This window comes from Ceratotherium simum, chromosome 33, assembly GCF_057802395.1.
Source record: "Ceratotherium simum simum isolate JZ-2026a chromosome 33, ASM5780239v1, whole genome shotgun sequence".
Lineage (NCBI taxonomy): Eukaryota > Metazoa > Chordata > Mammalia > Perissodactyla > Rhinocerotidae > Ceratotherium > Ceratotherium simum.
Window position 1 is genome coordinate 840,010 of NC_141932.1, and position 18,406 is coordinate 858,415.

Consider the following 18,406-nt stretch of genomic DNA (forward strand, 5'->3'; position numbering starts at 1 on the left):
CTCTCCGGCGCAGCGGCCTGGGGTTCGCAGCTTCGGATCCCGGCTGCGCACCGACGCACCACTTCTCAAGCCATGCTGTGGCAGCGTCCCATATAAAGTAGAAGATGGACACGGATGTTAGCCCAGGGCCAATCTTCACTGGGAAAAAGAGGATTGGCAACGATGTTAGCTCGGGCTGACCTTCCTCACAAAAGAAAAAAAAAATAAACATTCAAAAGAAAAAAAAAACCAAAAACCTTTGTTTCATACCGCATGATCTCACTCAAGTGGAATATAAACCAACACAGAGAAAACTGTATAGTGGTTACCAAGGGCAAGGGTTGGGGGGTGGGCACAAGGGGTGAAGGGACACATATCTGGTGATTGGCAAATAATGTACAACCAAAATTTCACAATGTTATAAACTATTAAGAAATCAATAATAATAATAATAAAAACCTTTGTTTCAACCCCACCAATGTCTGCTGTATTCAACTCACTTCTTAATAACCATGTAAAGATTTCTGCCTGCTAGCACAAGTCCCCTGATTTTCCATTTCTATTTTCTCTTTGTTTTGCTCCTATCAGTATTTCCTCTCTTCACCTCACATCTTAATACCCATTTAAAAATTTCCACCTACACTGGCAATGTCCCTTTGGCCTCTTCGCATTCTCTTGTTAATTAACCTAATATTTTTATTAGCATCTGTAAGACCCTTGAGGGGAAGCTGAGACAGCATTTCCACAAGGTTTCCCTGAACTGTTTTTCAGTTTGGTAAAAACAAGGTTATATGGAGTGCTCATGTGAAAGGGGCCCCCTTAACCAGCATATTCGGCGGGTGAATGTCCCGGTCATCGTGAAGCCAGTTCCCCATGGCTTGCATACGAAGCCTATCAGCTGCTTCATGTGGGTGTTCCACTCGGCATTCACAAGGGAGATGGACAGTCCCCCTTTTCAGGGTAAGCAGACCTTACAGTGGCCTTTATCCAGTCCACCAGGCAGGCTGTTCCCTGGGAGTAACCTCCTGTGTGTCGGGATCATGCACAGCCATCTGTGATTGTTCCACAGCGCGCTGTGGGTCCCACATCAAACCAAACATGCTCTTCCACGCGGCAGCTTCACAACCAAAGACACAGCGGCCAAGTGAGTCACTCCCAATCCATTTCAGTAAAGGTTCCTCAGGAAGCTGACGGTTCTGATCCACCAAATGAAACAACTCCACACTACATCCCTGGTTTCAACAGCTTCTTGGTTTTGCCTCCATGTTTACTACCTACTTGGAGACCAGAGGTCTTAGAGACACTTTTCTTGTCCCTGCGCAATTTCTCCTTTGGGGAGCGGCTTTGAGGCCAGTGGCCAAAGCTGAGACTCACTGAAATCTGAGTTTGATCTAGCATTGAGGTCCGACCCAGCACTCTCTTCTACTTTTAGTTTAGGTGTTACAGATAAAAGTAACCAAGGGATCGAATATTTTGCCTTTTCCTTATTAGTCTGCGCTTCCTTATCCAGCCAGGGAACCAGCTCCCAGGAGATGGATCTGTCTCTGAATTTCATTGGCAACATTTACATTTAGTACCTGACTGCAGCCCAGCCACTGCTCCAAACCATGGGTGACCCCGTGGCCCCCCCAGGAATCAAGCGCTTCTCATCTCCTGCCCTTTCACCCTTTCTCTCCCCAAACCACATGCTTCCAAGAGCTAGGGCCGTTCTAGCCAATCCCATTTCACTGACACCAACTACATTCTCCCCTCAACAATTTCAACATGGGGAGGGTTCCCACACCAACAAGCAAGTCTCTGACACCACCTGGGTGTCCTATAACTCAACTCCATTCTGACACTATGTACCTGGAGATGGCATCAGATCCTACAGGTTAAGGGCTCGGTCCCTCGAAGCCGCTCCCCCCCCACTTCAGACACCAGTCACAAGCCCAAGTTTATTACCTGAGCTTCTGACCAAATGGCTATAAATCAGAGGTTCCAAAGAGCCCCTCTTTGAGTTCGATTAACTTGCTAGCGCAGCTGAGAATTCAAAAAAACATTTCACTTACCACATCACCAGATTATAAACGACAGAACTCGGGAGCAGCCAGATGGAAGAGATGCACAGGGTGAGGTATGGGGAAAGGGCGCAGAGCTTACATGTTCTCCAGGAGCTCACTGCTCTCACCAACCTCCAAGTGTTCACCAACCTGGAAGCTCCCCACACCCAGTCCTTTGGGTTTTATGGAGGCTCCACCACGTAGGAATGATTGATAAATCACTGGCCATTGATGATGGACTCAACCTCCAGCCCTGCTCCTACCCCCAGGTTAGGGTGGGGGTGGGTGGGACCCAACGGTCGAACCCTCTGATCGCAAGGTTGGTTCTCCTAGCAACCAGCCCCACCCTTAGGTGGCGTCCAAAGTCACCTCATTAACATAACAAGAGACTCCTTTATCGCTCTCTTCACAGGAAATTCCAAGGGTTCTGGAAGCTCTGTGCCACAAAGCAGAATGAAGACCAAATACCAATTTCTTATCATAAAACACAGTATCACAAGGGGGAAGAGCAGTCCAAGCAGATAGTCCAGCAATTTTCACAGCCCAGAGTCAGTGGAGTTTGTCTGGAGCTCACAAGGAACAAGAGTGTCCACGTCAGTGTGGTCAGAGAGGCTGAAGCCGTGAGCAGAGCAGTAACGGAGGGCTGGCTGTACACAGCTTTACAGGTCATTGCAGAACTGTGGCTTCCCCTCTGAGTCAGACCTGCTAGAGTTTTCAGCAAAGGCCTGGCACCATCTTATAAGTGAACAGGATCCTTCTGACGGCTTTACTGGTCAAAGACTGAAGAAGGGTAAGGGCAGAAAGGGAAACCGGCTGGGAGCCCACTGACTAGGGGGCTTGGGTGGGCAGAGGATAATCAGTGGTCTGCTTCTGCACAGACTTTGAAGGCAGAGTCAACTGGAGTGACGGGATGCATTTACAGAACCATGAGAGAAATCAAGGACGACTCCAGATACTTTTTGACCTGAGTGACTGCAAGGACACACATACCGTCTGTGGGGACCACATGATGCAGCTTTGACAAGTGTCCAGCAAACAGCCTAAATTCTAAACCTGCAGGCATACAATCTGAGTTGTAATCAATGTTTCCATTTTCTTCGGGTAGGAGAGCGGGGATTCAACACTCTACAGAAGCTCCTAGCGGAAAGCTAAGAAAACTTGTGTCTGTGGCAGCACTGAGAGAGGAGGATACCACTCTGAAGTCTTCCAGTGGCCTCCACCCTTTGCTATACTGAAAGGAGCTGCAGATCCAGACCCGAAAGGACCGTGAGTTAGGTGGGAACTAACACAAACAAGGCCAACACTCAGGTCCTGATAAGAAAGTGTCTCAGGAAGATTTGGAAAACACTCACTCAGCTGGGAAATGACTTTGTATCTCCAACAGCCAAGATGGTCCTGCTTCCAGGCTCCTTCTTGGGGAAGGGCAGTGTCCTGAGGAAGCAGATCTCCAGCAGATAAAAGCAGGAATGAGAAACCAGGCTTCCCTTGCAACTGTGACACACCAGAATGAAAGAGCGCCCGGGAATTGCTCTGGGGCTCTCATCTTTCCTTGAGCTAACAGGGGCTTCCTGCGCACAAGTAACCACTTCCCTGGTGCTCCCCGCGTGTCAACCAGCCATTTTATACAGATGAGACAGATTTCTAAAACAACAGTATCAAGAACGTTAAATATTAGCTTGTTCAATCTTCACCACTCTGCAGGTTGAGCCCTGCTATGTTTCCAAATTTGTTTTTGTTTTTTTAATGATGAGAAACCTGGAGGTCAGAGATACTGAAACCATTCATCTCAGGTTCCACATCTCGTAAAGAGTCAGTACCAGAACTGCTGAACAAAAACAACCGGAGATGCCGTTCATTTTGAGTGCTGTTAATGAACAAAAATTCCACCCAGTAAATTTAAAGATCTAATTGCCTTTACTGAAGGATTCCTGAATCGGGCACCATCCCAACTAGTAAACAGAAAGGCTCTCCAGAAGTTGTATGAATGGATGCTATTTATAGGCAGAAACTGGGCGGGACCAGACAGTTATTACCAAAAGAAAAGAAAGGACTGTTCCAGGCAAGGTCATCTTTCTTTGGGGGAAGGGCGCTGGGGTCTAACCAGACAGATTACCTCAATTTCTGGAGTGACCAGTTTAAAGTCACATTCCTGGGAAGGGCTGAAACTGCACGTATGTCTTGGTTTGCTATCCTGGCGGCAAGTGACTCTACCATGGGCCTGTTGTTTCTTTTTTTCTGCTTCTTTTTTGCATGTGTGTGAGAAAGATTGGCCCTGAGCTAACAACTATGGCAAATTTTCCTCTTTTTGCTTGAGGAAGATTAGCCCTGAGCTAACATCTGTGCCAGTCTTCCCCTAGTTTGTATGTGGGTCGCCATCACAGCACGGCTTGATGAGTAGTGTGTAGGTCTATGCCCAGGATCCAAAACCTGTGAACTCTGGGCCACCGAAGCAGAGCATGTGAACTTAACCACTATGCCAGCAGGCGGGCCTCTGTTGTTTGTTTCTTTAACAGTGCAAACTAGGTACAAAACACTTGACACACTGGTCCATTTTGTTTCCCAACAGCTCTGGGAGGTCAGCATCATCCTTATTCCCCGTTCACAGAGCTGGACAAGGAGACACGAGAACCCAGGCCCTGCCTGACATCACACTGTCACACCAATGAACTTGAGCTAGTCTGAAGGCTCTGGGAAAATTCCCTGAGAACATATATACATATATTTTTAGGTCTGGAATGAATATTCTTCAATGACTTATGAAGTGTCAAGTGCTGGGAAGAGCATTCCAAAGAGAGAAAAGTATGTGTGAAGGGATGGTACTGGGGAGGGGTGTGAGTGTTCAGGAAACTAAGTTAAAGGATGAAGACAGAATGGGGGATACTTCATGTCAAAGCTGAACTGAGCAGATACAATAATCTGGAGAAATATTAACTTAGCTGACCCATAAACCCAATGTAGTAAATTTATAAATTTGATTTCTTTAGAAATTAAATGTTAGTCTTATATAAATTACAATACTGTGGCAACATTTTTTTCCATGGTGGTAAAATCAGCGAGAAGATATACTTTCACCTTAAAATTATCAAATCAGTGTAATTTGTTCAACAAGTCATCCTCGTAGGAATATTATAGGAACCGTCAAAAATATAATTTATAAACATCATATATATAAGTCTAATGTTTAAGACACTTGAAAGTATGCAAAAGCTCTTGGGGTCTCCTATTTCTTATCTGGTAACCTTCAAATTAAGGCCACTATTAAAAATTACACTTTTTCAATTTTTCCTTGAAAAACAGCTCTGAGCAAGATTGTATTTAGCAATGGAAAGAGCCTACACCTTCTATATCATTAGAAGTCTAATATTCATCTTTCCTTTAAGCTAGGTTAAGAGAATTCATTTCTTACATTTTCAAGTGTCTTTTTCAGAAGATTTTTGTTGTTGTTTTGTTTTTAACCCTTAAAGTCTGTAAAGTTTCATTAATCTTCAAATCCTTTTCAGGACAGGTCTACCAGATTTTTCCACCCATGTTTTTGCATCTCTCGGCTCAATCAAAAGACGGAGTGACTGATCCCTGGACTATGAGTGCACAGAAGAGGAATGAATGCTTTGATAAACTTTTCTTTTCCCACCTAGGACTTGGGAAGTCTTTGACAACACCAGGGACTTGAACACAACCAAGCTGAAGTCCATTTTCCGGCAAAGGGTCTCCTCCATGTGTAAGTTGGAAACTCAAGGGACACTGAGGTATTTTAGCCTGCTCAGGAGAATACTGAAGAAGGAAGGAAAAGAAAGGACAGATGAGATTTAAGCAGGACAAAAAGGAGCAAGATTTAGGCGGATTCACCAACAAGGAAGGTTTAAGTTTCTCAGAACTTTACCCAAGCCAAATGTCCCTAAGTGGAACCTGCAGTACCATTTACTTGCAGGGAAAAGACGGAAACAAAGCTCTGATCAATCAATGGTCCGCTTTCTATCCACGCTATGACAAGGCTTCCAAATGCAATTGAGACTCTTAACATTGCATCCTTGAAAGATATGTTAGTGGAGGGTACCTTCATAGGTAAACCCATCAGTTGCTAGAATGTCAATAGCCTAAGATGGAAAATGAAGGGAAACAGCCGAACGCCACATCAAATAAATACTCGTACAATCACAGAGTCAAAATGACTTCATATCAATCTACAACACAGTATTTGGCCTACACTTATTTTGTGGAAGGTGTCCTAAGACCTGAGGAAATGAAGAAGGCCAACCTAATGAGGACACTCAAAGCCTATTTACTCAGAGCTTCTCATGGCAAGGGAGTCAGCCACCATCGCCCGCATGTTGGCAGAGCCTCAAAGGCATGCAGAGGAGCGGCAAAGCTTTACAGTGAAAACAGTGAAGGCTTCACCTACGCTCTGATTGGGACGCTGTAAGTGGGCTAACTAGAAGCAGAGTGTCCTACGTGAGTGCTTAGAGGCACATATTTGCATCTCTCTGGTTGGTACTAAGTTGCAAGGAAGGAGGAAAATTATGAGAGCTGAGCATTACCGAGCAAGTCCAGGCCACGTGGGGCCAACTGTGACAGGGGTTATTGTTTGGCATCCTGGATTGCTGCCAGAGCAGGAGGTCTGACTGCCTATATGTCTGTCCTATGGATAGCTGCCTTCTTGAGCTGGTAAGTGTAGATAATAAATTGGTTTCCTGGGCAGGTTGCGGCAGACTTAGGTCAGACACATCTATTTTTACATATAGTCTGGCCACTGTCTATTTCTGTATTCTCTCTGTCATCCCTGTTGGTCATTCCCTCGCTTGTCAGAGGTTGATCTATCGGGGAAAACTAGAGATTCAGCTCTTCACTGGTCAGAGATTGTCCAGTCATTGGCATCTGTAATGCAAGGGCATCTTGACCTTTTTATTGTTCTATCATCACGGCTCTCATGTGATGAGAGAGTAAGTGCATTAAGCATTTAAGGCTGGGGCTAGAAGGCAACAAACTAGCATCAGGACCACTCTGCCAAACTCAAAAACTATTAACAGTCCCTGTAAAGTGCTTCAAAACCAAGAACCTCAACTGCCCAACCCAGGCCAGGAGAACAGATCCCATAGACCATAAGCATCAACCTTAGAGATCCTTAAGCGGACAGAGAGCCTGATCCCCCTTGCCTGTTTCATTGATCGTAATACAAGAAGTATTAGGAATGGCACACAGATGCCCCCAGGACTAGCCAACAAGAAATCTACAAAAATGCAATTGTCCATCACAACTTCTGCCAATAAGTTGAAACTGAGCTGTACCCCAACTAGGACGGAGGTGGTATCACTAATAACCTCTGCTTAAAAAAAAAAGTCAACGATAAACTAAAAAGTTGGTGATTAGTTTCTTACAGTGTTTTCTATTAAATGATTTCCTCTGATGGGAAGACTTCTCAACCTGTTTGCATAAAAAGTCAGTCAGTTCTCCCTGGTAGTGTCTCTCATTTTGGAGCACATGGCTAAGTGAGAACTTTCCAACCTTGGTGATTTATAGAATTAGGGTTCCTGCGTACAGACAACCTTGGAATACTATTCCCAGTGTGCATAAGGTGTTAACAGGAGGCCTGTCCTCCTGACCACAGAGGAAGTAGTATCCAGTAAGGGTACACGGATTTCCAGGAACAAAGGAGGTGTTCATCACATGCAGTCGGACACAAGGTCTTATATTAGCCTGGTTACATCAAAATTTACACTTCGAGTATATGCTGTCTCTTTAGAGTCAATTATACCTTCATTAAACTGTTTTAAAAGACACATAAGATGGGCCGGCCCGGTGGCATAGTGGTTAAGTGCGCGTGCTCCACTGCGGCAGCCTGGGGTTCGGATCCTGGGTGTGCAGCAGCACACTGCTTATCAAGCCATGCTGTGGCAGTGTCCCATATAAAAGTAGAGGAAGATGGGCACAGATGTTAGCTCAGGGCTAATCTTCCTCACACACGCACACACAAAGACACGTAAGAACGTCTCACTTTCTAACCATTTCACTACATCTTATCACTTTCTATGCTCTAGAGGTTACTGGCAGCTACTGTACCAGTATGTCAGCAATAGAAAATCATGGTGTACCAATGGCAACTCTTCCCAACTCCATGTGCAATCACATGATGTACACAGGTTTAAATTGGCCATGGTGGGAGTGTTTACACCACGGAAATTAGAAAACGCTAAAATCACGGCTTGATTTATTGTTTTGTTGAGTACTACTTAAGGTGATGGAGAATCCGTTCATCATGCAGATTAGCCTTTACAATGGACACACAGGGGCCGGCCCCGTGGCTTGGCGGTTAAATGCGCGCGCTCTGCTGCTAGTGGCCGGGGTTCGGATCCCGGGCGCGCACCGACACACCGCTTCTCCGGCCACGCTGAGGCCGCGTCCCACATACAGCAACTGGAAGGATGTGCAGCTATGACGTACAACTATCTACTGGGGCTTTGGGGGAAAAATAAATAAATAAAATTATAAAAACAAACAATGGACACTTGGCATGGTCACTGCATTGTGTACAGCACAAAAACATTCAGGAAATGTTCCCGAATTCAGAAACAGGGACTTCTTACAGCAAAGAAGTCACTACTCAAGAAAGAATGAAAGACACAAGTCTTTGTTGTTTCACATTCTTCTTGTTAGAGAAATGGGAAACGGCCAAAATAAATCTTAAAACACAAACGACATATACATGAACAGACATTTTACCAAAAAAGACACACAAGTGGCAAATAAACAAATGAAAAAATGTTCAGCATCATGAAACATCAGGGAAATGCAACTAAAACCACAGTGTGATATGGTTACATCTTTATTAAAAGGGTCAAAATTTCTTAAACCAACCATACCCACTATTGGCAAGGAAATGGAAGAACTGGAAGTCTCATTCACTGCTGGCAGGAAGACAAAAGGGGACAACCATGTTAGGTCACAGTTTGGCATTTCTTAAAAAGGTATCTACTCACCTACCCTGCGACTCAGGCACTGCACCTCAAAAAATTAACACAAGATCAATGCAACATATGGATACGAAGAACTGTTTTCAAATATCCTAGTGGTTTTATTTGCAACAGCGAAAAACTGGAAACAACTCAAATATGCATAAACAGACGAAAGGATAAACAAATAGTGGTACATCCACAGAACATCGTAATTCCCAGCAATATAAAAAGAAAGAACTACTCACATGAGCACCATTAATGATTCTCAAAATGAAGAAGCCACATGAGCCTACTGAGGGGAACAAAAAGAGGAAACACTTTATGAGAAGAATCTTATAAAATTCTAGAAAATGCAAACTAATCTATTGTAAAGGAAAGTACATCAGTGGTTACCTGGAGGGCAGAGGGCGGAGAGAGAGACATGACAAGGTCCAAGGTAATTAAGAGGATGATGGAGAGCTTCCCTTATCACCACTGTGATAGTGGTTTTAGGGGTTTACATGAGTGTCAAAACTTATCACATTGTACAGCTAAAATATAAGCAGCAATTTACTGCATGTCATTTATACTTTATTAGAGCTCTAAAAATATGTTTAAAATAAAAATCTGGATTTCCTAGAATTTTGGAATGTCAGGCTGATAAACCGATACTGACTCCACCAACTCTTTCCTCATGCCCTGGAGGGATGCCCTGCCTCAGTGGTAGCAAATACTGGAGAGCTATGAGCCACTTCCCACAGGATTCAAGAGGAATGCAGGCTGGGGCACAAAGGCCACAGAGCTGGCCTCTGTAGCCTCATGTTCCTGCACAGCAATAGCCTTCAGGTGAACAGCCCAGACAGGCTACATGAATCCACAAAACATTTACATGTTTTCCTCTCACACTGACCTCAGCTACACAAGATACACAGTTCTGGAGGCCATGAGAATTTTTGAGCCTGCTCATCCTTCACAGCCATAGTGACTGGAACCTTCTGCATGCCTCTTTCAAAGTGGCACATCCCAACCAGTTTGGGGCAGTCTCTTCCCCTCCCTATAAATCCAGTGTTTCTGTAACAATCATGACTCCCCTGCCCATACAATCCCATAACCTGTGATGCCACTCTGCAGAATCCTGGACATCAGGGCACATGGCTCTGCTGCAGGACCTGGGAACAGACCTCCCTCAGCAGCACTGAGCACAATGCAACATCCCCTGTGAACAGGAGAGCAATTTCATGTTGCTCTCAGAAGCACCAAAGGTTATCACCACTGCCTCTCCACAGACTAACTTCTGGACCACAAATACCACGGCATCCGGGCTACAAATAGGTCCCCAAATCCCAACATTCTTTTCTTGGAGGTCTTGGGCAGCAATGCAAACTCGGGCAGAACTGGAAAGAGTGGTATATTCTGCCGTCATACTGTTCCCTCTGAGACACACAAAGATTGGGATCCCAACCAAAGCTGTTCACTCCTTCCTGTTAGCAGAACCCAGTCGTTTTCAGACCACTACAGACAGTGAATAGAACCCCCAGATGAAAGGTGGCTTAAACAATAAAGCCTTCATTTTCACACAAAGCAGAGCAATGGGAGGCAGGCTGCTTCTGGACTGGAGACTTAAAGGGCAGAAAAATTCCATCAGGTGAGACCAACAAAATCCTTGAAAAAGGCAGTCCCTGTGTTCAAGCCACCAGCAGAGTCCTCTGGGCCAAAAATTGGTCAGGTCCGTGACGTAGCTCATCAGAGAAAGCAATTAGAGAAAGGAATACAGATTCAGCCTTCTTACAAATCGCCCCTGCAAACAGGAGACCATCAAGGTTTGCTTCCCTGGACACACGAAGGTGGGTCAATGATGCACGCTGTGAGCTAATGATAGAGGTAAAATGGCCTTTGCTGTGGAACTGGCAGTGACATAAATCTGGTTAGGGCCCTGGGCAAATTAGAAAGTGCAATGCGGCTCCCACACACCTGGAATTTACGTGGTTCATCCGGGGCACGAAGTTCAATACAGACAGCTGGCACCCTCATGAGGGATCTCCCCAGTGCTGTTATACCGAACAAGAAATGACGCACTCCCTGCACATCTGTTGTTTTTCTGAAGTGAACTTTGTGGTATCCAATGAGAAAAGGCTGAAAGCTTTCTCACATTCATTGCACTAATAAGACTCTCCCCAGTGTGAACTCTCCGGTGTGTAATGAGGCTAGAGTTTTGGCTAAAGGGTTTCCCAATTTCAGCCCACTCATAAGGCCATTATTCTGGTGTGTTAGGAGACTGGAGTTGGAGGTAAAAGACTGCCCACATTTGCTACATCATAAAGACTTCCTTCTGTGTGAATGCTTCTTTGTTTAATAAGATTGGAGATTTTAGCAAAGCATTTCCCACATTCACTCCACTCATAGAATCACTGGGAATTCTCCAGTGTTGGAGGAGCACAGACGTTTGGCTAAATGATCTTCCACATCTGCTGCAATCTAATGCCTTTTTCTAGCGTGAACTCTCCAATGTTTAATGAGGTGGGGCTTTTGCCTAAAAAAGATTTACTACACTCCCCACACTCATAAGGATTTTCTCCAGTGTGACCTCTCATGTTTAAGGAGTGCAGAAATCTGGGTAAATGCTTTTCCACATTCGCTGCATTCATAAGGCTGTTCTCCAGTGTGAACTCTCCTGTGACTAACGAAGACAGAGTTAGCAGCAAAGGATTTCCCACATTCACTGCACTCATAAGACGTTTCTTCAGCGGGAATTCTTGGATGTTTAAGGAGCTTAGAGATATGGCTAAATTTCCCATATTTGTTGCATTCATATGGCCTTTCTCTAGCGTGAACTCTTCCATGTGTAATAAGGTTGGAGCTTCAGGTAAATGATTTCCCACACTCCATACATTCATAAGGCCTATCTCTGCTATTACCTCTCTGGTTTTCAATGAGGTCGGACTTGTTAAATATCCCATAATCTCCAGATGCAAAAGCTCTTTCTCCAGTGTGAATTTTCTGATGCTGAGTGAGGCTAGGCAGGAACTGCTCCTGGTTCCCTTGGTCAAAAGGGCTGTGAGGCAAGGAGACATCATGCACGGGAGCAGTGTGGGGAGGTAACTTGCACTCAGGCCACTTCAGGATGTCCTGCTTTCAGCAAATGTCAAGGAAACACATCGTACCAGGTTTAGGCCTTATAGCACAACTTGGCAGACAGCACCCACAGCATGCTTGGCAAATTCAAACAGGATCCAGTATGGCCACAGACTTCCCACGGTTCCCAACAGCAGTGTCACCTCAAATCATCCCATGAAGGTCTCACTGAGTGGCTCTGTTCCTGCCTCAGACTTAGACACACAGAGTGTGGGTATCTGTGGATCTCAGATACCCACAGTCCCCTGCTACTTCTGTGATGCACCTGCTGTTGCCTCAGCACAACCAAATTTTCTCTGTCCCCTTAACCGTCACTCAAACCCCAGCCCCATTAATTGCCCATCCCAGGGCTAGTGATTCTCACAGATGGCCAAATTTACCCCAGACCATATCAACCAGGCTGAATAAAACACCCCAGGCCCCATTAAAGTCCTCCCAAAATCTTGGTGAGTCCATCGAGTGGTGAATCAGCACGAGCTCTGGCCTGAATGTCATCTTGCCTCATTACCCCTTGTCTCTGTAACCATCTCATGCCACTCTTCCCTTGGAAGCCTTGGCCAGCTGCCAGACTATCCCGTCTGATACACCAAACCAACAGCCACTTACCTACGTTTATGAAGCCCAATACCATCACCCAGGTCCCATGAAAGAGACCCAGTCCTCAGCCCCCACCCTCTACACCTCACCCCCTAATAGCTTTGCCACGACAACCTGAAATTTGCCTCCTTCTAAATGCGACCCCCAGCTCACTCATCTTCTCATCTTGGTCCACACTGTAGCTACCACAATTTGGACGTCTCTAACCGGAATCTCTCCTCAGACCCCCCAACCTGTATGTTAGCTGCTCATTTGATGCCTCCACTCAGCGATGTTTGAAACATCTCAGACTCATAACATGGTCAAAACAAAGCTCCTGATATCCCCAGTGAATATTACGCCAACTGCCGACTTGCTCGTCTCAATTGATGCAGCTTCCATCACTACAGCTTCTAAGACCAAAAGCCCTGGGATCATCAGATTCCTCTGTTTCACTCCCTCACCAACCACTTTAGAAAATCTAGGTGCCCCATTAAAAACATGCAGCCAGAAGACAACCACACTTCCTGAGCCACAATCCTGTCCATTAACCTGCACCTGGACTATGGTAGTCACCTCCATATTGATCATCCTTCTTCCTCTCAGAAGCCGAGTCTGAGTTCCACTCTGGAGCCAGATGAAGCCCATTAAAACCTGGGTAGCACCACCTCCCTCCTGTGCTCCAAACCTCTAGCTACCCCCCGAATACACACCCAACAACTCCGGCAGTCATTCCTCTCCTGAGTCCTATCCACCTGCTATTTATTCGTATCTGGAAGAAAGGAGACCTGTGGTTCCTAAACGTCCCTGAGCTCAGCTGTACCTCTACGCATTTGTGCATCCTGTTACCAGCTCTTAGGTTAACCTTCCACACCTGTTTACAATGGTTGCTGGAAGTGGGAACACCTCCATATAACCCCTGCCATGGATTTAGGACCCTAGGCCTGTGGTCTCTTCAGAGTCCCCAGACTCAAGGATGGGGGAAATGGCATGAAGAGTCTTAGGACACCGCAATCCAGAGAACATGTGAGTGGGGAGCAGGGCCAGTGAGGTACTGGAACACGCTCCACTTCCCTGTGTGGGTTCTGTAAGCACTTCTCCACCCAGGAGAACTAGTGCGAAGAGGCACGCCTTGGAGGAATTGGCCCATGGTGGGGTTCAATGGTTCATGCCTCCCGGTACCCTTCCCTGGCCCTGCAGCCCCGTGACCTCAGGCCAGCTGTCCTCTGGGCCTCAGTGCTCAGTGTCACCTCTTACCAGGTGTGTGACCTTGAACAAACATTCCACCTCCCAGCGCCTGAACATCACCATCGTCCCTCTGCACTCTGCCCTTCCGTTGAAGAGGCTTTGGAAAGTGTTAAAACCCTAACGGAGGGCCAGCACGGTGCCTTAGCAGTTAAGTGCGCGCGCTCTGCTACTGGCGGCCTGGGGTTCAGATCGGGGCGCCTGCCGACGCACCGCTTGTCCGGCCATGTTGAGGCTGCGTCACACATACAGCAACTAAAACGATGTGCAACTATGACGTACAACTATCTACTGGGGCTTTGGGGGGGAAAAAAAAAAGGAGGAGAATTAGCAATAGATGTTAGCTCAGAGCTGGTCTTCCTCAGCAGAAAGAGGAGGATTAGCACCCATGTTAGCTCAGGGCTGATCTTCCTCACAGACAAAAAACAACCCTAACGGAGATCGTGTCTTTCAGCTCAAATCTGTTCATGGCTTTTAGAGTCCTCACAATATGGCACAACCCTCAGCCTGCTATTCCAGTTTTAATTCCGCCTCACACTCTGTTCACTGCAGACAGAACACTGGACCCCAGCTCCCCTACTCCTCCCAGCTCAGTCGCCCTCCACGCCTTTCCCCCGCTGGGCTCTCCGCCCGGGACCCTCTCCCACACACGTCACCTCGGCTCTCAAAAACAGGCCCCACAGCGGGTGCCTGACCGGTGGCGCAGCGGTTAAGCCCGCGCGCTCCGCTTCGAAGGCCGAGGGTTCGCAGGTTCGGCTCCCGGCGCGCACTGACGCACCGCTTATCAAGCCATGCTGTGGCGCCGTCATGGGGACTGATGTTAACCCAGGGCTAATCTTCCTCAGCAAAAAAAAGAGGAGGATTAGCATCAGAGGTTAGCTCAGGGCCGATCTTCCTCAACAAAACAAAACAAAAAAAACAGGCCCCACCAGCCCTCCCCGTCCCGGACACCGGAGCCTGGGCTGCAGGCCCGTGAGCGGCGCCCGCACTCGGGGCTCTAGGGCTGGGCTGGGCTGAGGGCGGGGAGGGCGCGGAGCACGAGCACTGACCTGAGCCGGCTCCCTCCGCGCGGCCGCCGCCATCGGACTCCGGGGCGGAGCGGGGCCGGGAGCGGCGGGAGAGGAGGGGACCCGGGCACGGCGGTCCCTGTCCCGGGCCTGGCGCGGGTCCCCCCGGCGTCACCAAGCCTCAGACCCGCCCTGTGCAACGAAAACAACGTCTCTAGCGCCTTCTCAGTAGCGACCCAGCGCTCTGAAGCCTACCTCTGGATGAACAGACACCAGCAAAGCTAAAATGACCGCCCGGAAGAGGACGCTGGAAGTCCCGAGCCGGCGCGCACGCACGGAAATTCCCCTGTCCTGGACTCTCATTGACTCAACTGCGCCACTGTTGGGCGCGTGGCGCTTTGGGTAATGTAGTTTTCTTAGCTTCACAGGCGGTTGCTAGTTTTAGTCCTTGACCTTTGCCTATCAAGGTTTCCGGCACCGCGGGTTGAGCTAGGAAATGACGACTTGGCCCTTCAGGGGAACGGAAGGCGCTTACTCCTTCTTAAAGGAGCGGCTTGCAGGTTTCAGGTAGTGTTGCCTGCGACTGATAACTTAAGTGTGTAGAGACATCATTTCAGACTCCCGGAAGCTCAGAATGCTCCCAGAGGCTAAAAGTATTATTTCAATTATTCCCAGAGACTACAAATCCAAATGGACACGTTCTCTTTCAACACAAAATGCATCTACTCTTAGCTGGAATGTAATAAACATTTTCTTGCTATTCAAATGCATGTCCTCAGAAGCATTAGTGGATTTTGTAACTCTATGTGCAGTCAGGGCCATGACTTGGAAGATAAGGAGTGACATTTAGGCCGCCCTGAAGTAGGAGGACAAGCAGTTATCTCTGCCTCTGGTTCCCACAGAGAACCTCTTTCCTGCCTGTATACTCAGTGATCGTGTCCAAATCATACAGTGACACTGTTTATCTATTTAATATTCCTTACTCAATATCCGAAGATATATTCAATTCTCTATGAATTTGACATCTATCTCAAACTGAGAGCAACTTATTAAATTCTGTTTTGATGTGGGATAGTGGCTATACTGTTCTCAGGCAGAGCATGTGGGCAAAGAGGGCATCTGAACACTATCCTCTCATCTTCTTGTGGGGAAGGGATTATCATTATTCCAGTGATTGCCAGGACTTTTGTGCATGAGGAACTGATGATACCTCAGAAAAAAAGTTGTGAAATGTAAATTACAGAGAGCTATTAATAATGATCATGTAGTTAGTCAAAGAGAGTGGTAGAAATAGCTCTGAGGAAACATCAGTGGAGGGTGAAAAAAGTGAAGACCTCAGATGATTTGTATCAGCAGATACTGGTCTGAGAAGTCAGACTGAACCCCATCTTGTATTGTGATTCTTTTTCATCAGTTTCATCCTAATGGATCTGTATGATTTCTCATGGCAGTTTTAATTTACAATTAAATAATAATCAATCGTAATCAATTGTAATCAATTGAAATAATCAATTGTAAATTACTTAATTTACAATTAAATAATCACTCATGTTAACTATTCTAGGCCTGATGACCACTCATATACGTTCTTTAATAAAGATTCTGCTCATATATGTTGCGTGTTTGATTTTTTGTCTTTTTCATATTGATTCCTAGGATTTCCTTTATATGCAAGTCCTTTAAATATTCAAATATGTTTGTACCATTCTGTGTGCAATTTTTAGTCAACATTTTTGAGGTAATATATATATTATATATACATATATTATTCCAGTGTTTTTAGAGTTCTTCTTACTTATAACTAAGCAATTCATCTATATGCCAATGTTTTAGTTAATACTTCTTTTATTACACTTTTTCTATTCAAATTACTATAGAGTTTCTTTCTCCTGATTATACTCTAACTGATCAGGAACTGTTTCTGGCAGTAGTCCTAGTAGATCAACTCATAAGGATGGGATTTAGGGATTGTTTTAGCCATGTCCTGGGGTTTGAATGAAGTACTGAACAACTAGCCAATGGGAAATGGGATACAGTGCATCATAATTCATCTATGACCTGGGGTTGATTATGATGAAGGGGCAACTGCAGCACATGCCTTGAGACCAAGTGGGTGCTGCGATGAGTATTCAAGGCAGAGATGGTGACTACAAGGAGTGAAGTCTGGGAAGGATTCTTCTGACTTCATGTTTTTGCTTACAAAGAGAAAATGGTAAGCTCAAGATCATTATCTCTCAGCTCAAGTCCCAGGATGAGAAACAAAATTTCCATGATAGCCCTCAAAGAAGCTCTGATTTCTGTAGCTGCTGGGCTCATGAGGCTGAAAACCAATACATTCAACCCATGGCTTGCTGAATTACAATGACAGTTGAATACACACTCTCACAAGGTTTCTCATGTGAAAGATAGGGCAGTGATTGATAAAGAGGGATTCTGAATCTTGGAATAGGGAACATCTGGTAGGTGCAGAGGAAATCAACCATCTAGAACCCTTAAGCTACTCTGAGTCTCTCTTACAAGGTGTCTGAGGAGACTAGCCTACCTCTGCTAATATTACCTGGGGCAGATGGCTGTAAAGGAATGCCAATTCTCCACAGGACTCATCACAACAACCTGTAAGTAGTACCAACTCTCAGCATTATCCATGGAAAGAGGAAGAAACAATGGACACACCAGAAGGATTGTGATACTTTGGTAGGTTATATTATCAGAAACTGGAGAGCAAATGTGGGTATGGGTTCTCAGGCTGTTTAACCAAAGAGGGTGGAATATATGACAGACTGGAATAAATTCATCAATGTGGTGCAGTTACTAGAGGATTCTGGATTTACTGTGCTAGCTTGTGCAGCTGCAGGTGACTCTAACAGCCTACTTGTTCAGTTGACTGGCCTTGGATTCAATGGTGGCCTCTCAGTGAATGAGGCTGAGATGTCACAGTTAGTACAAGATGATGTACAAGATAGAATTGAAAGGCTTAGGGATAGGAATGTTGGCTGGATTTATCATGTGTGAGATGTACCTCTACATCTGTATTAATCATGTTATTTTTATTTTCTTTATTTTATAATGCTGCCGTCTTGGGAGCCCTACAGACCTGCAAGAGACTGCCCCTCCTAGGGCTAGCTAATTCCTCAGTATAGTAAACAACTTCTGCAAGAGCAACCCTTTCATATGCAAACCAACCAATCCAAAGCCATACTCCCAACCACTTCCTTTATCTAACTCACACACCAAGCCAGTATTTTCCCTGCCCTAAATCAACCCAGGGCCAGGTACCAGACTGTTAGGGAGAATCCCTATGCCCCAAGCCTGCCAGAAGTTTTTAGACTAGCCAATCCTAAATGGTTTACTCTGCCCTGCCTTGCTTTTCTCAAGGAAACCCCAAGAAAGGCTTGTGCCCATATTGTCTCCTCACTCCTTTGTGCCTTCTGACTGACACTGTTGCTTCCCCATATAGCCATGTGTGGCATGGCATGCCTCTGTACTTGGGAACTAAGTA

The 18,406-nt window shown here is 45.9% G+C and overlaps 1 protein-coding gene across 9 annotated transcripts in view; it reads right to left on the bottom strand.

Moving 5' to 3' along the window:
- The window catches only part of LOC101394007 (uncharacterized), a 58,478-nt gene that overhangs the window by 26,186 nt on the left and 13,886 nt on the right, over nucleotides 1-18,406 (bottom strand). For 3 of the 9 annotated variants that reach the window (XM_087421952.1, XM_087421953.1, XM_087421961.1), the window contains exon 1: nucleotides 2,031-3,005. Coding sequence is in view for 2 of the 9 variants with exons in the window: in XM_087421959.1 (XP_087278085.1) it covers nucleotides 3,012-3,084 (73 nt within the window). In the remaining 7 variants the exon portion in view is untranslated. The other 6 variants (XM_087421956.1, XM_087421957.1, XM_087421958.1 and 3 more) reach the window with 6 other exon arrangements.